Source organism: Bactrocera tryoni, chromosome 3, assembly GCF_016617805.1.
Source record: "Bactrocera tryoni isolate S06 chromosome 3, CSIRO_BtryS06_freeze2, whole genome shotgun sequence".
Taxonomy (NCBI): domain Eukaryota; kingdom Metazoa; phylum Arthropoda; class Insecta; order Diptera; family Tephritidae; genus Bactrocera; species Bactrocera tryoni.
The window spans coordinates 12,560,308-12,585,510 of NC_052501.1; the positions used below are offsets into that span (position 1 = coordinate 12,560,308).

At 35.5% G+C, this 25,203-nt stretch overlaps 1 protein-coding gene across 9 annotated transcripts in view; it reads right to left on the reverse strand.

Moving 5' to 3' along the window:
• The window catches only part of LOC120772533 (kazrin), a 275,757-nt gene that overhangs the window by 32,825 nt on the left and 217,729 nt on the right, over positions 1–25,203 (reverse strand). For all 9 annotated transcript variants that reach the window (XM_040101203.1, XM_040101205.1, XM_040101202.1 and 6 more), the window contains 2 exons: positions 17,722–18,198; positions 14,141–14,828 (listed from right to left, as the gene is read on the reverse strand). In XM_040101203.1, coding sequence (XP_039957137.1) covers positions 14,141–14,828; positions 17,722–17,835 — 802 coding nt within the window. In that variant the 5' untranslated portion in view covers positions 17,836–18,198. The remainder of the gene's footprint in view (positions 1–14,140; positions 14,829–17,721; positions 18,199–25,203) is intronic.

Sequence of the window (25,203 nt, forward strand, 5' to 3'; positions counted from 1 at the left end):
TGACATATTTTTTCTTTCTGACAATTAAAATTATCTATTTGTAATAATTAAAACTAGTATTTATTACAATTAAAAATAACAGTTGTATTTGTTTAATTCAGTACAATTAAAAAATTATTTTCTGTGTTTGCACAGCGTATGTAATGTTCAAAATATTATTTTCAATACAGATTCACTAAAAGAATATTTTGTTAAATCAAAAAATTTTAAGAATGAAAAACTTTAAAAAGTCATTAATAATGTTTATAGAAATCTAAAGATTTTCCCAATTTTGCACTGAAACGATTAGAGATATGATATAAGAATCTGGTTTACATTGAAAGCTAAGATACAATGACAAGATCAAAATCGAGTTTTCTTTACTAAAAAAATTAAGGAACCCCGAAATGGATTATCCTTTACTATAGCATACATTTCTGGAATAAAATGTGTAAACCAAAATTGTGGCCCCCGTTTTGAAAAATTTTAATTTTGAACTTTTAGCGGCAAGCTTTGACCATCTCCAACGGGAACCAAGAAAAAGTAATCTTCGAAAATCGCTTTATCGCTTTTCCAAACTATTCTCCATCAAGAACTACTCATTTTTGTCACTCTCATTGAGATATTTTCAAAACATGTTATCTGAACACATCAACCGCCTAGCCTCTTCAAATGCTGAAATACATTTACCTCTTAGTTTACTTTTACACATGGAATTAAAAAGAAGTCATTTAGTGCCAGGTCAGGACTATAGGGTGGACAACATATCAAATCGATGTTTTAAATGCTCAAAAGCCAATTGTTTCAGTCGATGTGTGTGAGAGCTCGCATTATCGTGGTGAAGAGTAATCCGTCTTCAGCCGTGTGAAGGATAGGATTTATGGATCTGCGTTGCTCTAATGGTGTGGTTGCGAGATGTCCAGTTTAAAAAACAAAAATCAATCAATGCTGCTTGGAAGTGCTTGGCGCTCATAAAACTTTTGTTCGATTCGGCTCATCTGAAAGTACACTTACTGCCGACTGCAGTTTACTCCCGAACTCATACGCGAAAATCCGCGATTCAACGCCTCACACGATCTCGTAGCCATGTTTCGAAGCACCGCTGTCGTAGTTTTTTTTTTAACATTTCTCTAGACAATACGAGCTTTTCTTTAAGCGATGAACAAATTGGGTTGGACCAACGTGAACATATTTTTTTACGGTCAAATGTTCTTACAATATTGAATGTGTACTGGTCCCACTATTCCCTAAAGTTATCTCAATCTCAAGAATGTCAAATATTGGTCACAGCAGCGCTAGCTTTTGGATCAACAAGCGATTTTGTACAACCTACTTCAATTGGATCCATACATAAACACTGATATAGTCGATATTTCGCTCTCTTTAGCTAAACAGCTCTACACTTAAATTCATATTTTCGGGCAAAATCCGTCTTGGAGTGATCAACTACTTAGATTTGATTCACCATACCATCGCAAAAATTGAATAAATTTATTGATAGTGCATCAAAAAAGTGCTCCTAAGTTAGTTCAAGTCGACAATTGTAAGAGATAATGACAATGCAATGTTCGCAATTTACTTCAATTTTTGGACGAGCTGAATATTTTAAGTTTCTGTAAACAACATGAATAGCGCTCGTATGTTAAAACGTTCTGAGTATTTATAACATTCAAAATTCAGGAATAAGTTATGAATTGCCAGATTGAAACTCTGGGTTTGCCAGATCAAGAAATATAAACGGCAACCTACGTATCTTACAAAAATAAACTTTTGTAAAAAGTAATAATAAAATTTTTTTTACAGCAGGCTTTGAACTGAATATTTTGCATCTAGTGTTATAGAGATTCACATATAACATTTATTGAAATCGGAGGTTGGTTTCTTAGTCTATTAGTCGATCAATTGTTATACAATAAATAGTACTAATACATAATGGCATAGTGTGGTGAAGTAAATTTGAGATATATTTCGCACCCAGCGCCATCTATAGGGCATATTTATTCCAAGCGTGTCGAATTATTTTTATAATTTCAAACGAAAGCTAAAAATTGAATTCAGATATAAAAAAAATTAAAAAAAAAAATTTTTGAAAATTTTGTAAAATGAATTTGAAAAACTTTTGAAAAAAAATATCATTGGCAGATTTGCATTTATAGTCCCGAATTGTATATAGAAAATTTGACCTTCAGAAAAAGTAAGCAATAATTATACAATAAATAATACTAAACCGTATGAACTAAACCCATACCATTATGTACTAAATTTTAGATACATATGTTTCACACCCTGCGCCATCTATCAGACATATTTATTTATTCCAGTCGAGGCGAATTATTTCTATAATTTCAAATGAGAGACTTTTCTAAAAATTTAAATCAGATTTATAAAAAAATTACAAAAAAAAATTAAAAAATGTTGAAATAATTTTTTTTTTTTTAATTTTGAAGAAAAATTTCTAATTAGCAGTTTTGCATTTCTAGTGTATAAAACCGTAAGAATTCTGAAAGTTTCAACTGAACCCACATTTTATTTAGAAAATTTGTTTTCCAGAAAAAATAATCAATATCAACAATGCAAAATGAAGCTGAATTAAATTATGAAATAAATTCTTCAAATTATATAACAGCAATTAGAATACCACCATTAAATTTTTACACACTGCAGCGAAACTGAAAACTAGCAAAAACCGTAATATATTTTTACAGCGTAAACTTTAATGAATTCATAAAGAGAATGTAATATAAGAATAAAATCATACATTTTTATGCACTCGCATTTGAGTTGAGTTAAATTTAGAGTGAAATAAAAACCTGGTTCTTTGATAATAAAGTTTTCACAATATTCCCCTCCACTGCACACACTTACACACATGCATGACTGCAATTCCAATTTAAATGCCATACAAACGAACGAAATCAATAAAAATTGAGCGCTTAAATATATTTATATTTATACCCAAATGCTCACGAATCATAAATAAGGCGAAGCACACTTAAACACTCTCTCATATGAAGTCATATTTATGCAATTAAAAAATATATATGATTTCAACTTATACGCACAATAAATATGGCTGAGTTATTAAATAAGATATATAATTTTTTATGTACCATCATTTTTTCTTCTCCGACAAATAAATTGCGTTGCGGTTAATTCACGAGTCATGATTGCAAATGTAAAAGTCAAAAGTTATTAAAGTCTCAATTGAAATGAAATTTCTTTGTGCATCCAAAGGAAAACCAATATCAGCGCATGATGGACCATAAACAATTCAGCGCCTTCGCTTTGAGTACCAAGAAAAATTCATTATGATGATTATAAGCCACAAATTATTCAATTTAATGCATAACGGTGAATGATAAAAGTAATATTTGCACAATTTGTGCTGCTCTACTAAGAAAAATAAATTATTTACACACATATATCGAAATTTATGTGTTGAAAGTAGATTTAAAGGCATAAAAAGATATTTCCTTGAGAATGTGGTTGCTTATACGCCACGTGCGCCATTATGCGTGCCGCATACAATGCGGTTGTTAAAACTAAGCGTAAAGTATAAAAGAAAATATTTTTAGTTGGAAAATGCTTACGCACTTACACATTGAGCATGTGTGTGTGGCCTGTGCAGTGCCAACAGTTTTACAGTTAAAATGCGATTTTATCGTGAGTATGACATGAAATTCACACAATAGATGCATCAAAAGGCGGCATAGAATTACGAAATTAATAGAAATTTCTACTTTAGTACAATATCGAATATATGCTTACTGGCTTATAGTAAAGTAGTAAAGCAAATCGTAAAGTCGCTATAATAACTTGATGTTGCTCATACGACACGTTGTACCAATATATTGTTCAAGCTATTGATTAAAGTTGAAGTTTTACTGGTTTTTGTAGTAGCAGGAAAATAAGGAGAAAGTATTATATTATTTGTTAATAAAATACTGCAATGTTATTTAGGAGAAATTAATTCAAAACAACTACATCTTTATTCAATATTATAGCAGCTTTACTTAGCCTTTAACGTTATACAAATATCATATGTAACGATAAATAGAACAGTGGTACTTAGTAACAAATAAGGAAGGCTAAATTCGGCTGCAACCGAACATTTTATACTCTTGCAACTTTCAAGAATCAAAGCCAGGGCAATATTTTAAGGTGTAAAACCATTCATATAGAGTAAAGTCAGCCGGATGTTCGAACATCCTGATATTAGTTATATATAGGGGCTAGGCCCAACTTTCGCTCAAATTTATCTATTTTTGACACAAAGATACACTGTTACGAATAAAATACGCTCTCCTATTTTCATTGGGATAACTGAGTTTTTAAGGTCATTTTTCGGAATGCTCTTGAGAATATCTGTCGTGGTCTTTTGGATAGCTGAAATGTCCTGAAACCAGTGTCCTTTCATGGGCAAATGAAGTTTTCCAAATAGGTAAAATCACAGGGTGCCAGATCAGGTGAGTAAGGTGAGTGATTAATGGTTAATATGTAGTTTTTTGTCAAAAAATCAGTGACAAGCGTCGACCGATGACACGACGCATTATCGTGCAACAGGCGTCAGAACCCTGCCTCACGGTATTGTGGTCGAGCGCGATGAATGCGTGACAAAAGACGCTTCATAACACCAGGGTAAAACACAGCATTAATCGTTTGGCCAGGTGAGACGAACTCTCGGTGTACAATACCCTCGGAATCGTAAAAACAAATCAGCATTGTCTTTATTTTTGACTTCTGAAGACGACTTTTTTTCGGTGATGGCTTCGGTCCTCACGACCTTCTTGGAATCGCTTAAACCACTCATGCACATTACTACGAAATAGGCACTGAGCACCATACACTTTTTTCATCATTTGAAATGTTTCAGTAAACGTTTTCCCAAGTTTAAAACAAAATTTAATATTTGCTCTTTGCATTTTACGACCGATGACCAAAAGCTGCGGTCACTTTTTGATCGATAACATCGATTGTAGTTATCCAATTGTCTTAAAACTTTTACGAAATGTCAACAAGAGATCAAAATTTTTATTTCATATACCCACCAATAGGTGGCGCCACCAGAAACAGTTATATTTAAAAAGTTCTGTTTCTTTTTCGACAGACTTTGTCTATAAATAAGAAGAAATAGAAAACCCTTTGGTTGCTCTTTTTGCTTCCACCAAACACAATATATTTAATTCAATCTGCTCTGCTTAACATTTTTTGAAGAGCAATGCAAACAAAAAGCTAAACGCAAAACTGAAAGGCACAAAATGAAACCAAAACTAGACAAACAATCTTCAAAACATACCCAGGGAACAAAGCAATGTCTATATTTTCAACTAAATAGGTTACCTCATACTCACACGCTTTCGCCACAATGACAATTAGCAGAACAGCTACGCATCTACTAATATACATACATACATATGTATGTGTACGTGTGCGTGTATACGGAAAATTGAAATAAATGCGAGCATCTGAAGTGTCTTTGGCAAAACCATGCTTCGAACAGAAGTGGCTCGGAATGTGTAAAGAAATCTCAGCTTCTCTCATGCAAATCACGCCATAAACAAATTGTGTTGTTGTTACTTAGGCACACTTCAATGAATAGCAGGCAATAAAATCGTTTAATTAAAAATTCACATTTCCAAAAAAACGGAGAAGAAACAACAGCAGCAAAAGGAAAGTAAGGAAAAACTGTTGCCAACGGAGTGCAAACACACAGATTGCTGCTTGTTGTCAATGTTACAATTGAGGGTTATCAGAAATTCCTCCACAAAGCAATCAGGGCACCACCATACATATTTGCATCATACGTACACACATATACAGAGAAAATACAGGCAAAAAGCAAAGCAGGCTTGCAACAACTCAACACGCAGCTCAAGAAAGCTGCTGGAGTACGGGTTTCTGGAAATTGAATTTTCTACTGGAAGCGGGGACATGAGTCTAAACAGGACGTAGAGGCGTTACCACACCATGCAGGTTACAACTTGAAGCGGCAAATGAATGAAGTAAGGCTGTGGGGAACAAATATTTCCTGCATATTTTCAAATGCAAGCAGCTTTGAGTGCATGTGTGTGTCTTTGCAGGCAGCTTGCACTGTCCAATTTAATAGCTTGGCAAAGGCTTGAGTGCGCGCTGAGCTCTCTGCATACATAGTGAGTTGGCCGGTCTTATCGCATGCGTTGATGTGCAAGACACAAAGCCGCTCAGTGTCGGCCGAAAAATGCATTTATGTGCATACTCACAGGCAAACACTCATTTAGCCAAGTAAAGTGCGGGTATCAGCTAACAACAATGCCATATTGGAAAGTGGTTGGCCTTTGCTAGCCAACATAGCCAGACCGACACACATACGTCTGCAAGCTAAATTCGCAGGACATTCGACATAATGGGGCAGGCTTTACTTTCCGTGTAAGGCCACTGTTATTACGGTAATGGTGGGCACACAAAAGGTCATGCATACATGTGGGCTCTTTTTGAAATATATGTACTATATATCCTACAGTAAATTGACCTGTTTCAATACTGCTGATAACCGGGTTGAAAGGAATTTTAGGAAAATCAGTAAAGCAGTTAACAAAAATCTTTACTTAGGTCGCTAAATGTCAAAAAATAATAATAATGGCATTGGTTGCTAAAAACAATAGAAGAAGTGTAACACATATCATTAGTTAGGTTAATAAATAAAATCTGATGTCGCAGCAAATGTGTGTTTTATTACCAAAATAATCTAAAAGGAATACTGACTCAGCAACAGAGGCTGATTTTTGAGGAAATGGAGATCCTATATTCCCCGTCCCTTTATGGATAGTACCAATTAGTTTGTGCTATTTTGAAAAACCTAACTATAGGATTTGAAAAAAAAATTATTTTATTTTTTGCTATTTTTTTTCTTTCACCATGAGTTGAGCTAATGCAGCAGAAGTTATACGATAAACTTTGATGTATGTTGACAAAAATATGACTTCTGTTTGATCATTTTATGGAAATATTATTCCTTTTGAACTTTTTGATAAGCCTGGACTTCAAAGTCAACAAAGTCAAAAAAATATTGCTGTCGCCTAAGGTTTAGATCTTTTCTATTCTTTTTGAAATTTGGAATAGAAAAAAATTACTGTCACTTGAGTTTCGAACTTTTTTGGTCTCTTTCTTAAGGGCTACAGACAAATAACAACACTATGGAATATCAAACCGACTCTTAAAATTGCAATGCCAAGCAAGCCAGCAATGAAATTTATAAAGTTGACGGAGCCGTTCTGCATCAGTTGGTGTAGCACAACAATGGTTCGCTCGCTTCCATCTCTGATCGAACTATCGTTGAAAAAATCGATGAAATTATGGAAAAGATTGACCAGGACCGTCACGTAAGCAACCGTGACATTGCTAAAGAGTTAAACATTCATCATCAAACGGGGTTTGAACCTTTTAAAAAAGGCTGGCAACAAAAAGAAGCTCCATGTTTGGGTACCACATCAAGTGTCTGTGAAAAATTTAATGACCGAATTAACATCTGCGATTCATTGCTGAAACGAAATGAAATCAAACCATTTCTGATGCGAATGGTAACAGGCGACGAAAAGTGGATCAAATATGACAATAATATGTGAAAGATATTATGGCCCATGCCTGGTAAAGCTCAACAAATGGTCGAAAAGCCCGGATTGACGCCTCGAAAGGTTATGCTGAGTGTTTGTTGGGATTGGAAAGAAATCGTTCACTATGAACTGATTGACTCTACATTTTACTGTCAACAACTGATGAGATTGAAGCAAGCAATCGAAAAAAGCAGCCAGAAATGATCAACAGAAAAGGCTTCGTCTTTCATCAAGACAACGCTAGACCACGTACATCTTTGATGACTCGGCAAAAACTGGATGAGCTTGGCTGGGAAGTTTTGATGTATCCAACATATAGCCTTGACCTTGCACCATCGGACTATTATTTGTTTCGGTCAATGCAGAGCTCCCTTAATGGGGTAAAGTTGGCTTCAAGAGAAGCCTTTGAAAATTACTAGTCGCAGTTTTTCGCCGAGAAACCAGAAAAGTTTTACACTGATGGAATAAAGTCTCTAGCGGGAAAATAGCAAAAAGTGGTCGACCAAAATGGGACATATTTGGCTGATTAAAGTTCGTTATAAATATAAAAAAAATAAGTTTTTGAATAGAAATAAGAAAAGACTTTTTCGACTACCCTATATTTATCCAATAATGATACAGTACCTGAATTAACAAACTCTAGATAGAAAATGCAATAAACTTTCCTACGGGTAGTTATCAAAATTACCACCAACACACCGACTAACAAACATATGCAAATTAAAAATCCATGCAGGCAACAAGCCTTTGCATCATTGTATGTAGGAGAATCATCAGCACTAGCATCAAAATGGCATGTCTGAAGTCCGTATGGACCGCCACTGATAGCAGCTTACCACAATGCTTAGCAGCGAACGACTTCTGTCTATGCTGACAACCAAAGCACAGTGGCTACCAAAAAAGAGTGCATTAGTGGGGCGCGAAGTGCCTCAACGCATGCTTCGTGTATATTACATACTGAAGTGCAGACCTAGGGCATCTGACGGTTGTCGAAATACGAACGACTTGCTTTTGCAGCGAAAGAGTAGCAGTCCCTGTGCAACCCATAAGTAGAGAGCAACCACAAAATCATTCGATGTGTCCAAAACACAGCAGACAGACGTCTGTAAGTCAAATGGCCAAGCAGTGATTTGCATTTATCGTCTCATACACACAGCGGGCTGTTTGTTGGCGTGCGGCGCATGGGATTATAAGCCACCGAATTGGCTGACAGCGCTTGGAGTATGCAGTTATGGATGCGCATCCCAGGCAACCTTGGGTCTTCTTGCGAAGAAATCACTGTTCTTGTATTACAGTGCAGGCAGGAGCGAGGGGTGGCAACCAACACATCGCCCATTTACAGCATTCAGAAAAATGATTATCCTCGTTATTACCGATTTACATTTCCATTTCAGACTATTTCCGCTGCCAAACATAAAACTCTCTCTGCTTGGACTTTGAGTAGATTTTGCTGTTATTTTCCATAACCTCGGCGTTCACTACATCCCTATATTGTACACAAGCAACGTCGTACATTCCTAAGGACGCTTGCATTTCGTTGTGATAATCCTTGCGATACATATGCTCATGTTTCACAATCCTTGCTGCGGAAATGGAGAATATGAAATTCCATACTTCGATGATTTTGTAAAACTAAAGTATGTACGAACTTATTTTGCAGCTACACACACATGTCCTTCTACACATACATATATACATATATATGTATATTTGTACCCAAATGTACTCTTCAGTGTTTGACTATGTGTGGGTTTTATGTCTGCCATTTTTGGTTAATTGCATAAAGTTATTTGACGTTCAGGCTACAAACGAGCTATCAGTTTACACACGTTATTTAAATATATGAAACTTAATAAACTTTATTTTCTTTAGACATTCTTTTAATCTTGGTTTACTAACGAAGAAATTTCAAGAATATTTTTGCATATATAGTACATAGAGTGTGGGAAAATAAAAGGAAGTTTGAGGAGGATGGAGCCATGTGCAGGAGTTCACGCTAATGAGGAAAGTTCTCTGATCGCCATTCACCTGGGAGTGGTCAGAAACGATTCTTTTACATATGACTCAAATAGCTGACGACTTCCGATCTTAGACCAAGTATTATCTGGGTCCGTCTAAAAGCGAGCTATAGTGAGAAGGTGAAACACGCCACATAAAAAATAGTCCCAATAAAAAGAACAAAACAAACTCGGATGAGAGACCCTCTCTTGATAACGGCCCCTGCAAACGTTAAGGATTACGATTTAAGGAAATGCACATGGAATGTCCTGTCCCGTAATTGGGAAATTGCCGCTGCCCAGCTGGTTGATGTCCTCGGTAGAGTAAAGGCTGATATCACCGTCGTTCAAGAAATGCGATGGACGAGACAAGGACTGAGACGAGTAGCTCCTTGGACATTTACCACAGTTCCCACATAAGGCCGAACGATTTTCTACTCGACTTCCACTCCGGCTATCAACTCGGTATAAGAGAACTGTGGGATTAATACTCTTTTAGAACCTCCAGAGGTGATCCAGTGACTGATGCCTAGAGCATACTAAAATTATGGAAGGAACACAATTCCAGCCTGCTGAATTGGAGTGAAATCATAACAGCGGCATTCTAACACAAATTTTAATGCTCAAACTGGTCCTTCTTTTCCATTGGCGTAAACAACGCTTAGGTTATAGCGATTACTTAGAGAGAAATTATCCGAAAACTGTGAAGTTTTTTCTGCATGTTGTGTTATAGTTTTCCATACAAGGATCTACCTATATTTATTTTGATAGACTAAAAATGACACAATTTTGGACAAAAATAAGAGCAATTTAATGGACGCCCTTCGATTTGATCTATTTTTCGTTGAGATGAAATTCAGTCTTAAAACTTGGAAATGAAGTTGAGTTTCAATCTTGTCTAAGCAACTAAGATTTATGTTCAACTTAGTTGATAATTTCATAATGAACAGCGAGTCGCACGTTCAGTAACCGATCGCGATTTTCACAAAAAAATTTTGTTTAGTGATGAAGCTCGCTTTTTATTTTGTGTGCTCTATGGACAGAGGGAATCATTGATCCATATTTTTTTAAATGAAATCGACCATAATATTGAATGAAGAACGCGATATAGACATGATTAATGCCTTCTTCATGCCTAAATGGGAGGATGTTGATGTGGACGACGTTACAATAAGACTGCGCTGTTTGTCATACGAGTATACTCAACAAAACAATGAATTTCTTCGATAACTTTTGGTCAGCGCAATACCTCGCTTCATGGAACTGTGGCGTGGCAAACAAAACGTGCGATTTAAAATGGCTGGAATATTTTTTGAGAGGAGATTTTTGAGAGAGATTTGGGATCCCTTGTCTACGCAGATGAGCTCAATATGATTGACAGCTTGGAAGAGAATAATCGGCGGCCTAGATTGCTACAAATAGTGGTCGAAATTGGAGCTCTCGGTTGGAACTTATTCGAACAACTGAGAATCAAATAATAAGTGTTATACTTATTACTGGCATACATATGTTTAAAAAAGCGTCCTTCACAAAATCTTGAGATCTTACTTTCTCAACAAAATATGTTCGTAAATTTTTCGTAAGAAAATTTAAGTTCATAATTTCTAGGAAGTTGTATACTTTCATCTTAAATATTTAGATGAAATTGCGTTCATATTAGCGTTTTCATTACTTCAACACATTCTAACTTTAAAACTCTAAGCACAAGTTGGTGTTACGTATAATTTTCCCAACCATATTCACAAACTGTCACTGCTCTTATGGCGTTAGTTTACAAAACCATACAATCAACAGCTAAATTTATAGTTACATGACACTACATACATATTACTTCCAAATACAAAATTGAATATAATAGCTCTACATAAATAAATAAACAAGGTGTTAGGTGAGGGTGAGTAATCCGCCGGCCAAAAACACATAAAGTTGAAATATTGGCAAAAACCCTCAAAAGTTCATAGCGTTATAAACTCAAACAAACCTATTTAAACGCATAGGTCACATATCTTAACAAATTGCTGTCACAGAAAAGGATAAAACAACAACAACCACAAATAAATATGTGTTAAACGTGAGCAAAGTATGTGGATGCTAAATACTAATATGGCACAAAATGATAATTTATGTTGAAACTTGTGTGTATATTGATGCGCGTGTGTGTGAGTTGACAAAGAATTGCCTCAAAAATAATAACTTGTCTGTATTTTTATGGTCATACCATATATTCGTTCATACGGTTGTAAGATGAGCATTTTAAATGTGACCACCGGGACGTATGAGTGACATTAATAATGTGGCAAAGTAATATGCCTTTACACACGCAAGGAATGTCGGCTGAAGCAGACGAATATGTATGTATTGACTGCGACTACTGAATAATAGCCACGTGTAGGCGCAAATATATATTTACATATATACATATGTACATATATATACTATATATATACTATATATATACTATTTATATATACTATTTATACATATACATATATACTGGCAAACTTTGTTTCACGTAACTTGCTCTTGCAAGCTTAATACTGGCAATTTAACACCTTTTCCGAATTCACTTGAAAACAATTTCCATTTTCCAAATGCATATTTAACTTTTCACTTAAATCAAAAGTCTACACATTTCAACACTTTTATGATAGTTTTGCCATTTTTGCACTAATAACACACACAAGTCATATTTGCATTTTTTTGCAGATATTCAATGACACAAATATCATAAATAAATGAAAACTAATTAAAATACTGCCATTAGCCACAAATTGTGGAAAGTTCAAATTGTGACAGCAGCAATTAGAATAAATTTAATTTATAAATCATTTGTGTTGTCAATGCTGAAATATTGTATATTGCCACTACTCTCGTTAAAAAAGGTAACGGTATGGAAAAAAATTTTAAATTCATGGAAAATGTTTGAAAAGTCAGAAATTGAAAATCTAAACAAGGTATTGAAATCTTTGATAAAGTATCAGTATTTAAATACTTTTTAGCAATTTAAAATATGTTATCATAAAAGAATATAAATAAAATATTTGAGCAAAATTCTATGAAACTTAACACTTGGAGACGTTTTAAGATTTGTAACTTGAAACAATACATATGGTAATCCAAAATCGTCAGGGAAGTGTTGAAGAGATGGAAAGAGAGCCCGACATCTCTCGCGAGTTTATTCGATTGATTTTGGTGGATATTTTTGGTATGAAGCGCGTTCTTACTCGACTCGTTCCGATGAAGCTATTTTTTCTTTTTTTCAAAAAGAGTACCTACCATAAACAGTGCTCTTTGGATATGCTTAATCATGCTAATTCCGAATCCACATTCATGTAGAGCATTATAACTGCCGATAAGACATGGATTTATGAGTTTGGCATGAAAACAAGGAAAGAAAATTAGCCGAAACCAAAAAAAAATAAAATTAATACCATCGATACGGTGGTTGTATTCATCAGGTTTGGCTTTGTGGGATTTTTTCTTTTTCCCCAAACTGAAATTTCTCCTCCGTGGAACCTGTTTTCAATCGATCGAAGAGATAAAACAAAATTCGCTGACGGAGCTAAATTCCATTCACAAAAGTGGTTATGAAAAGTGTTTCGAGGACTGGAAAAATCGTTGGCATAAATGTATTACATCTGGTGGGGTTTATTTTGTAGGCGACTCAATGAATATTAATAAATAATTAAATATGCTTAGTGGTTTAGCATGAATATTGCTTCTACATAAATTAATGAAAAGCTTATAAAAACATTTAGATAGTCTTATCGGTTATGCCAATACAATTCTTATCATTGGTGAGATGAGCTTTACCCATCTGTATATCCGTCTGTCCGTTTGTCCGTCCGTCTGCATGTTCGAACTAGTCCTACAGTTTTTGAGATATTGACCTGAAATTTCGCCCAAAACCTATTCTTCCAGAAGCTGCGCATTTGTGGGAACCACCGATATCGGACCACTATAGCATATATATAGCTGCCATACAAACTGGACGATAGAAATCCAATTTTTTTTATGGACAGCGTTTTTTCTGAAGGGTAACCAAATGAAAGTTTTTTTCTTCTTAAATTATGAATTCAGTTGAAGTCGAAATTCTACTATTTTTTTTTTAATATTAATGCATTTATCATTGCCTATTTTAGGCCTCCATATTCATTATGTTTCTATTATTTAATTCTTTGTCACAGAGAAAAAATAATTTTTCATATTAACCCCATAAACACTCATACAAGTTTTCGGTCTATTAGGTTCCTGACAAACTAAGTAAACTGTGGGCTTTGAGCCTTTGAAGATATTATGTGCGGATAAATGAGGATCTTTGGAAATAAAAATCGGGCTATTTATCATATTTATAGCATGAGCGAGAATTTCAAAAAAGTGCAACTGAGGCTGCGACAGTAAAATATTGATATTTTGAAATTTATTATTGCCTACATTTGGGCGCAACTCAAATGCTATAACCATTTTAATTGAATATTAAGAATTTTATTTTCAATATTCAATCTTCAACCATCAACTTTTGTAATCCTCAAGCATTATGTAAATCAATTTTTATTTATTATTTTTTTCGCTCACCTGTGCTATTTATTGCGCTCGAATGATTCGCCGCCCCCACAGACGTCGCCGCTAAATTCGCATTCGCATTGTTGGCGTTCAATGCATTACTGCCCGCTGTGCCGGCAACGCCACCATTGAGTAGCGCTGCTGTTGCATTGGTGCCATTCAAATGTTGTTGCTGTTGTTGTGCCATAAGTGCTGCATGCACCTCGTTTTTATTGGGAAAACTTAGGCGATGCTGCTGATTATCGATCGTCATTGGTGAGATGAGCGTTTGATTGCTGCTGCTGCCATTCGAACTGAGCGGCGAAACGCTGTCACCGGTGTTTACACCCGATGTGATATCTACAACCGTTGTTGTGGTGGCAGTCGTTGCTGGTGTAGCCGCTGCCGCCGCTGCTGCAGCGCGTTTAGTATACACGAGTGGCGCTGCTGGTGTAGTTGACTGTAACGTGGTGCTGCCGCTTGATAAATTGGTCGTGGAAGATATATTCGTAGTTGTAATTGCTGTTGTAGCGCTTGCTGCTATTGCACCTTTGCTATTCGAGGCTGGTGTTGCAGTGGCCGCGTTGTTGCTAAAACTTGTGGTGTTACCAACAGCACTGTTGCCGTGATCCAAAGACAAGATCGGTTTTAACGGTTTATTATTGTTGATCGTTTTTTCGTTGATCGTTGCTATGCTCGAGTCGAGAGATTTGATATTTTTCTGTAAGTAAGCAGATAAGTTGTGATAAGTATACTGGTATTTAGTATATAAGTATGTATATAGGTTTCTAGCAAGAATTTTTAGAGTAATCAGAAATTTGGTGGAAAACGTGCAACAAAAGTGGTTTGTAATGTAGAATTATTATATTTTCATTAGATTACCGAGCAAAAGTTAAGTTTTCTGCTTGCCTTGACAATCGACTGACATATTCAGTAAAGTAAAAAGAAATCCAATATTTTTCCAATACATGGGTTTAGTTTCTGTGCAACGCGTTGTTCGATTGGAATAGGCTATATGGCATAAGAAAGATATGATCATCAAACTAAAAAAACATCTCGGTTAGTTATTTGATTACGTACTTCATTGAGAACTGTTAAATCACGCATCATATATAGACACAAGTAGTCTTTAATAAAGACGAAAATGCAAGACAGGCGGCGAAAATATGGATAATGTTGAGGTTCTTATACTGTAACAGCCTGTCCTAGATATATCTCGAGCATTCAGGAGTTAAGCATTGCAGAAAAACCATTTGATACCGATATATAAGGCTCGATGTATGGATGCCACATAGGTTCAAAGACAGAATTTCCAACTGCAAATGGCAGTTGAATTGCAACATAATAGATGCGGATGATTACTGGCGGATTTTGGTATGTGTTTGGTGACAGTGACACCGTGCCGGGAAACCTGCGTCTTTGACAAACACCGCCAATTTGACGCTTGTGCTCAAAGTTTTTAACTCGGACCGTCGACTAAGTATGCGTTAAATTTATCAAAATCTGTGGTTTATGACATTGTGACGGAGCACTTGAACACGCGCAAGGTGTGCGCGAAGATTGTCCCAAAAATGCTCACTGATGACCAGAAATTGCGGCGAGTGGAAGTGTGCCAAGAAAATTTGAAAATGTGTGAAATTGACCCCCAATTTTTGAATAACGTATGATCCCGAGACAAAGAGGCAATCTTCATTCAGGCATTTTGAGACGACAAAAGGGATCCAATCAGCATGCATCTCGGCTCTCAAGGCTATTCCGGAGAATGCGTTCCGTGACGCCTTCAATGCTTGGCAATCGCGCTATTCAATTTATTCTCGACAAATATATTGAAAAAATTGATCTAGTGACTGACTCCCAGAGCGTACTGAAATTATGGAAGGAACGATTCTACAGCCTGCTGAATGGCAGTGAAAGCAAAACACATGCAGATAGTGAACCCTATTCCCTAATCGATGACGAAAAAGCTGACGTTTTATTGCCCGCCCATAACGAGGTTCGAATGGCAATTATTCAAATACGGGAGCAAAGTACTGATAAGTAAAATTTAAATTTATCAACTTCTTTGTGGAATATGGTCTGACGAAAGTATGTCTGACGATTGGAATTCAAGAGTGCTCTGCCCAATTCACAAAGAGGGGAGCCCACAATCGACGCCTTTGCGCATTAGCAACAGCGCATACCGCAATCGATGTAACGATGAGCTGTACGAAACATGAACATAGTACAGCGACCTAAGAGATAGCGGTTCGCTGGCTAGGTCCGAATGGATGAAAACACTCCAGCACTGAGAGTGTTCGAGTATTTGAAATGAAAATATAATATATTTGTCTACATTCAACAAGCAACTAGTTCTATTAAATGGGAAATATTTGTTTATTGGGGACATACGAAATTCGGTATATCTGCGGACATACATATATTGGCCTTCAGTGTAAACTCAAGTAAACTCATACGTTTGACAAAAGCCGAGTATGAATTTTATAAAAATATTTTGTTTTAGAAAAGAAAACTATTATGTGTTTAAATATGTACTTCCTTGACGGCCGCATGTTTTAGTTTTTCCTTGAAGGTAAAGGTTCACAAATGGCTCGGATTTTGCAAACGAATCTGAAACTTGGTAAAAGCTTTTCACTATGATGATAACATTTTATGTTAATATGATCTCAAGGTACATAAGAAAGTCTTATACAAAATCCACATCACATAATATCTCATATGACTACACAATATGAGACCCAAAGACGTTGGCGACGAAGATCAAAATGCAACATGCGCAAAGATAAGCGAAATTGCGAATATATTTCCCCATATATACATCCTCATATTATAACATACATAAATATTGATAGTGAAATTAAAGCATAATAAAGAAATAAACTGCAATATAAATAACTCTCACAAAAGTCTGCCAGATGCTGAATGCTTTGTGATAACATTTCCAACGGTACATGCAGGTTGATAGCAGTAGAGAACTATTTCAGCAATTTACTTGAGAAAAAATTTAATAAAAAGAAGAAGAAGAGCATTCAAGTTAAAGTTATTAGAAATTGGAGAGTATAAAAGCATATGGACGGTTGAGCGAGCGAGTACAAAGAAATCCCATACACACACCCACACACATACACACCCACAATACATACGCAGCCAGCAAGCTACAGGTGAGAAGGCAAGAAAATATTTTGTAGGTGAAGCAACACAGCAAAAAACGCAAACGCGTGTGATATGTGTATGTATGTATATGCTACGACGGAAAAGGTGTAGAAAAGAATGCAAGGCAGGTGGTGTAGAGAGGATGTAGAATAGGAGAAGGCATGCAAAAAAATTATGATTGTTTACTATGCTCGCATTTCTTATTATTTCATTGTTTGGGCTTTATAGGAATATTATGAAAAAGTGCACACTAACACACATGCAATATAAGTACATAGATATAAAATACCGAGAATATTGAATGTAAAGAGAAAGTTTTGTATTTTCTTCTAGTTAACTTTCGTGCTTTCATTTAACAATTTTTTTGTATATTTTCTGATTTCAACTTTTTAATTTTTGCTTTGCTAGGGAGGTGGGTTTGAGAAAATGCATACATACATATGAATATATGTATATGTACTTACAGATTCGCTCAGTTTGTGTAGCGAAGCGTTAATGCGATCCGGATTGCGCGGCGGTGGTTCTGGTGGCTCAGACGCAGCCATTGTGGGACCAGAAGAAGTGCCGTTTATTTGCATAATATTCAACGAGTATTAGTGTTGTTTTGGTCACACTGTTCGTAATGGTGGATAATGGGACAGAAGTGGTTTGAGTGGACAGTAAATTATGTCTTGCTTGCTGTCTTTGGTTTCTTTTCGGTTTTTGCTTTTTTTGCGTGTTATTACTTTTTCTATGGACTTTAATTTTTTTTTTTTGCGTATATTATCAAATAATAGTTTTGGAATTTGAATAATGCAAATAATTTCAATTTGCCCACATTTAAGTGATTTTATGCTCTTAGCATTTTGGCATGTTTTAAAAGTTGTGAGTTGAACTCGAAATAATTGTTTGGCGTGTATTTTGTTTTTGCTAGTTTCTTTGCTTGTTTAATGCTGCAACATCTGCAAAAAGAAATGAAAATATGTAATTTAAATCTTTTATAAGCGTTTGAGTTTAAAGTTATGAAATAATTATTTGATAAGTTTTCTACTGCTTTTAAGTTAAAATTAAAACGTTATTTTATTGCTTTCTTTATAACATATTTTGTTACATTTATGAATGACAAGTGTAGTTATATTGACAAAATATTTAAATATATGTACCAGAAAGCCCAATTATCTGATGAGCTTTCAAATAAAGAAGACTGAAGAGGATATGAAGCAAGGATCTTACCTTTATTAACACACACATTAAAGACTCCTGTTAAGGGGATATTCTGGTCTAGAAATTTAAAAAAATCGATTTGTTTTATATTTTCAAAGTTTAACTATTCAGGAGTTTTCGAAATTAAAATTATTTTGGGAGATATAGGCATTTTTCTGACCCGGCATCCAAACTGGTTCGATCGGAACTAATCGAACAAAAGACTTTACGCGAAACTTTAAAAGCGTTTTTCTCAAAACTGACTTTTTCGGAACGATACCCACGATTTCTCAGGTTCTACTGGACCGATTTATATGAAATTTTTATAAAGTCTTCTTTATAGGCTTGTCTATGGTTGGAACTAGCCCCATCCCAAAATTTTTATTTTTATTATTTTTAAAAAATTCGAAATAGTCAGAAAAAGTGATCCAAAAAAACTTTTTTTTTCAGGCAGTCGCCATTTTGTGAAAAAAATTGTTTCCCCACTTTTCCGTAGTTCCGGCCATTGGGACATTATTCTAGATTAATAATCTTTTTTTTTGGTTTCATATAACTAGGAGGGTTGAAATCATGGTTATGGCCACGTGGAAATTTTTAGAGACCCCCCACTTCGTCAGCTCATAATGTTTGAAATTTTTTACTTTTTTTAGTTTTTAATTTTTTTCTGTACTCTTCTATAGTAAAATTAACAAATAACTAATAAAAAAATGGATAGTAAAAATATTAATTGCATTTTTTTACGACACTTTAAAAATTACCAGAAATTCATGCTTCCAGACCAGAACACCGCCTTAACGAAATTGCCGTTGCAGTGATCGAAAATAATTTGAAAGTAAAGTAAATATTTTAAAGGATCTTTTAGTCGTATTCTAAGGAATAGGTTTGCCAAAAAACGTTAATAATCAATTGTATTTTAATCACATTTCAAACACACACGCGCAAAAGTAAAACCATGGAATACTCTGGGGCTATATAACGAAAATGCCAGAAACAACGAACAAATTTCAACAAAGAGGCATAATATGTCTTATCGTTGAACTTGTTTAACTTACAAACATTTGTTACAATTCAAGCCCTAATATGGAGTACTCGATGTATTAGAAGTGAGGGTTAATATATGAAAATTTAAGCGTATAAAAAATTATGTCAAAATAAGTGTTTACATTGCAACCACGACCTACATTCAAGGGCAAATGCACCATGAAGAAAGCCGCATAGTTTGTGTACACTCAATAAATTGTATGAATAGAAATTTTTTCCTTCAAAAAGCGCCTAAGCAATTTATATTAACACTGCTAAGATGGTGCTTCTGCTTCAAGTGGAGGGTTGATATAACATAATAGCAGTTCGTTGATTGAAATAATTGTTTAGGTGAAGATCATCAAAAAAAATTTCCTTGATATCGATAGGTCAGTTTGTATGGCAGTTATATGCTATAAGGGTTCAATCTGAAGATTTTCTTCCAAGATTACATCACCCCAGCCAATATTAAACGCCTAATTTCTTAAAGATATCTCGACAAATGAAAACAAGTCCTTGATTCCAAGTTTTTATGATAAGAAATGAGCAGCTTCTTGGCTTTCCTGGCCATCTATACATATATGTATTTACTTTATAGTGGAAAATTTAATATACTCTGTTATTCTTCTTTACTGGCGTAGACACCGCCGTTATACCTGAGAGTTAACAACAACGCGCCAATCATTTCTCTTTTTTACCTAGCCAGCCTTCACGTCCTAGCCAGCGCAGCCGCTGTCTCTTAATTTGCAAAACTATGTCAATGTCGTCGTATGTATATCTCATATAGCTCATCGTTCCATTGAATGCGATATTCGTCGTGGCAAACGTGGCAGAAGCTTTCTCCCGAAAACTCGTAACGTCACTCATCAGATGTTGTCATCGTCCATGCCTCTACACCATATACTTAGCAGGACGTGAATAATGAGTGACTTATAGAGTTTTGTTTATGTTAATCAAGAGAGGACTTTACTTCTAAATTGCCTACTAAGTCCGAAGTAGCACCTGCTGGGAAGAGATATCCTGCGTTGGATTTCGAGGCTGATGTTATTGTTGGTGTTGATGCTGGATCCAAGATAGACGAAATTATCTACGACTTCAAGGTTATGACTATCAACAGTGACGTGAGAGCCAACTCCCGAGCGCGACGACTGTTTGTTTGATGACAACAGATATTTCGTCTTGCTCTCGTTAACTGCAAGACCAATTTGCTTTGCTTCCTTATCGAGACTGGCGAAAGAAAAACTAACGGCGCGGGTGTTGGGGCCATTGATATCAATATCACGGCATACGCCAGAAGTTTTACGCTTTTATAAAAGATTGTACTTTCTCGAATAAGTTCTGCGGCTCGAATTATTTTCTCCAGCAGTAGATTGAAGAAGTCGAACGATAGGGAGTCGCATTGTCTGAAACCTCTTCCTTAGCGGTAAAAAGGCAGCTTCTTTTCGTGTTTGAAATCGACGGAAAGGTGGTAAGTGCCGATTATCTTTTCACGGTTCTTTTCCAATATTTGACGCAAGGTGAATATCTGGTCAGCTGTAGATATTCCAGGCCAAATGCCCCGCTGATAAGAAAGGTCCAATCACTTTGTTGACGTTGGGCTTTAGTCTTTCACACAGTACGCTTGATAGAACCTTCTAAGCGATGGTTGGCGCAGTTGGCGCAGATTGTGGGGTCTCCCTTTTTGGGACGTCTGCTCCATCGTCATCGATTACTCTGTCCAGGATATAAAAATAGTTCTAATATAGGAAAGCATAAGTATTTGATTCTTATAATACGACTCCTTATCCAAACGAGCTAAAACAGTCGGCGCAGATTTGATCAATTAAGGGTTGAAAAGACAAACTGAAAGCCGTCAACTTTTAGACGAAATAGCATATCTCACAAACAATTCAACTAAACCACTTTTATATCCCACAGGACACTATTTTGAATTTTAACAATTTATTTATATTGCTCTTTCAAATCAAAAAAATTTCGTCCATATAAGCTTTCGTCCACATAAACACTATATTTAGTTATCCTTTCTTTGGACATCTTTATACCGTAGACATCTGTAAAACTGTAAGTGGTATTAAAGAACTAAGTGAGCATATTTCCTTAAATCTGAGCTGTTGGTATAATCTTGTGAATTCGTTGTTTCTTTCTCTATGCTCAATAAAGCCAATAAGTTTAGTACATATAAGTCAGATTGTGAAATATTTGAATAAATTCAGACTGAAATATTCAATTGTTCTTTTGAAATAAGCTCAAATAGCACGAATTTTTCTTTACTGAATCCTTCGTTTTTTCAACATTTTTTCTGATCAGGCACTTTAAAGTACTATCTACCCTCCTTATATAGGTCAAGTATGTACATAAGTACATATATAATAAGAAAATTGGTCAGTTTGAGCCCGCATTCGAAGTAAAGTGCATATTTTAGAAACATGGCAATTGTGAAGTTATTTGCAAAAGGGATAAAGAGGCGCAAGAATTGAGAATAAGCATGTATAACACACAGACAGGGAAATAAAAATTGTATTTATATATAGTTCAGTATAAAGCTGGGCTACAAACGTTGCTCCAATACTCAAAACATCTGCATACAAATATATTTTGCTAAGTGAAATGGCACTCATGCGTAGAGTCCTGGCAGCTCAAGCAAAAGCGGTCAAATACACACACGAATAACTGCAAAGCATATTTACGGCATATATCATAGATATATACAAGTACACATATATACGAGTATGATCTGGCATGTTCATAAACAGAAAGCCCTTTTTCCGCCTCGTTATTGCATTTGAGCGCTCGCCAATGGAAATGCACACTAAATAGGCGCATATGTATGTATGTGTAAAAGGCGTAATATTTATTAGCGTGTGCACATTGGTACCCAATAGCCCAAATAAATTTCAAATTGCCTGTAAATCGGAAGCGACCAGGAGCACGAAAAAATATATATACAAATAAAGAGAAATCCAATATACTGCCAAGCATGGTGGATTTGAGAACTGAAAAAGGTGAAAAAGTTTTCATTTTGCGATCAAAAAAAATTTAAAAACAAAATGAAATTTTGCAGCGCTTTTTAGTTACGGTAACAAGCAATATGCTGCAACCGACATGCCAGGGCAAAAAGTTCACCAACTTTTGGAAGGTGAGTCAATTTGAAAGCAGCGCCATCGAGGCAAGCGTAGGTTGCGTAGTGCAAAAACAATACTGGCTGATATTGAGAAATAGTAGTAAATAGATTGAGTAGGGTGAAATTAAGTAAGCAAAAAATTGCTACAATTCGCTACAACTCAAATTGGATTATGCAAAATGCGGCGCGAGGGGTGAAACAGTGAAGGGTTTCCACTAATTAGTTGAGCAACTTTATGAAATTTTGAGCTACATTCTACTCAAATTTCACTCTCAGTTAGGGAGCGGAAACTTGCACTGACTACTACGGTCGGCATTTTTTAAGGTGGCTTCAGCAAAAAAAAAAAATAATTTTGTATAATTTTTAGTTACGTTGAGTGCAGAAGGATAATACGGATGAGGAGCAGTAACTGGGTCAGTGAAGAAATTCACTTGTCTATTAAAAGTGTATATTTTATATTTTTCAATGACAACAGCAAGACAAACTATGGCGAATGGATAGTACGATATTTTTGAGAAACTCAAACGGACAACTTTTAGGTTAAATTTATTGAATAATTTAAGGAATGATAATTGTCAAAAAACGGCTATTTAAAAAAGTACCTCTACTTTGATCACCCGTTACATATAGGTATTAAAGCACTTAGGTTATATGCACTGACACCAACACATCTCTAGTACACTAACTTTTAATTACATATGCCCAACATTCTCTAATATTTAATGTCTGCAATTGTCACGTTGAAGTGACGACAATGCTTGTCAATACCTTTATCATCTCCATTGCATTAAATTGTAATTGATGACGCTTCAATGCGATTTAATAATAATTTGTGAATATCAAAAAAATGGTGAAGAGTGCAATTATTTTACGCTAAAGTATTTAGAGAATTTATTTCCATTAAATACTTTTTACTTTGAGACAACTGCTTCATTATCGTTATAACAAAAATTAAATGCTACTTTTGTATTTCAAGTATTTAACAAAAAGTATCACATTTGAAACTTTTAAACATTTGAACAGCTTTGGGAATATTGGAATCTGGCAATAACATCATACAAGAAAAATTTTAAATATGTACTCAGATATGCAGGAGCATCATATCCTAAAGCTAAAGAAAAAGAAGAGGTACAGGTACACTCAACTTATATTTAATAATAGCATACTCAGCTCCCTTGGCTTCCTGATTTAAGCATATGTGAACTAATAATTAACAAAATTGTAAATATGGTTTTTCAATTGTAAATAATCTGCCATGCTTTAACTTACAAGGTGAGTTCCAAAGTATACAGGACTTTTTGAATTCAGTGTGAATTTCATGACATTTCATTGATTGGAAGTGCGGTTATTGCACTTTAAGTGTCAGTATGTTTGTGTTATCGGTGCGAAAATGAACTTAGAACAAAGGGCCAACATTCAATTTTGTTTTAAAATTGGTAAAACTTTTCCCGAAACGTTTAAATTGATGAAACAAGTTTATGGCGATGATTGCCTATCCCGTAGCAGAGTGTACGAGTGGTTTCAACGCTTTCAAAGTGGTTATGAGGATATAAATGACGAACAACATGTGGGCCAATCAAAATCCGTAATCACCGGAAATTCCATCGAAACTGTGCGTGAATTCATCAAAAATCAACCGAAATCATCAGTGAAATTCATGGAAATGGAAGTGAACATCTCCAAAACATCGATTTATCGCATTTTGGCCGAACAAATTGACTGACGACCAAAAATTGCTCAGAATCTAACATTCGAAAGACATCATTAAAGAGGCCACTCCACGTATTCACCTGATATGGCACCGTGCGACTTCTTCCTTTTCGGAAAAATGCACTTGCCCATGAAAGAAAGCGTTATGCAGACATAGAGGCCATTAAAAAGGCTTGCACCGGCATAATGGCGGCCATACCGGCCAACGAGCTAAAACACTCGTTCGACATGCTTTTGGACCGTGCAATAAGCTGTATTGAAGCAGAAGCAGACTATTTTGAATAAAAAAAATTGATTTTGCCGAAAAAACCATTTGTTCTGTCCTGTTTACTTTGGAACGTAATTTGTATATCCAAATTGAATGCCCCTTAATAAGGCATTTGTAAAACATCAAACCTTCGCGCAAGCGACAAAGGAAGCGCAGACACACCATTATTAAACAATAAGATTCGTGCAAGCAGCGCATATTTTCTAAGTATTTCATAGTACAACAACATTAAATTTATTCATAAGAAACACGGGCGTTCCGCGAACTCTACTGCGCTGCACGTTTTCATATGGAATTCTTCCTAAAATGCTCGAGGATGACAAACATATTTTTAAGCAAATTGAAATACTAATTCCTTAGAGCTTAATAGATGGAATAAGATAGTTAAAACTGGTCCTTCTTCCAAGAGACGGTATTGTGAAGAGGGTAAACTTCACAAAGAAGTTTAGAGTTACTCTCGGTAGTAAGGCGGAGTGCAGTGATTCCACGATCGACCTACAACTGAGGGACAGCACTATCCAGTGCTACACTGACGGCTTGAAGATACTAGAAGGCATTGGAGCAGGCATTGCGGGACCACATACCAAACTATCCATACCAATAGGATGTTTTCCGAGCATCCTTCATGCAGAATATTTTGCTATA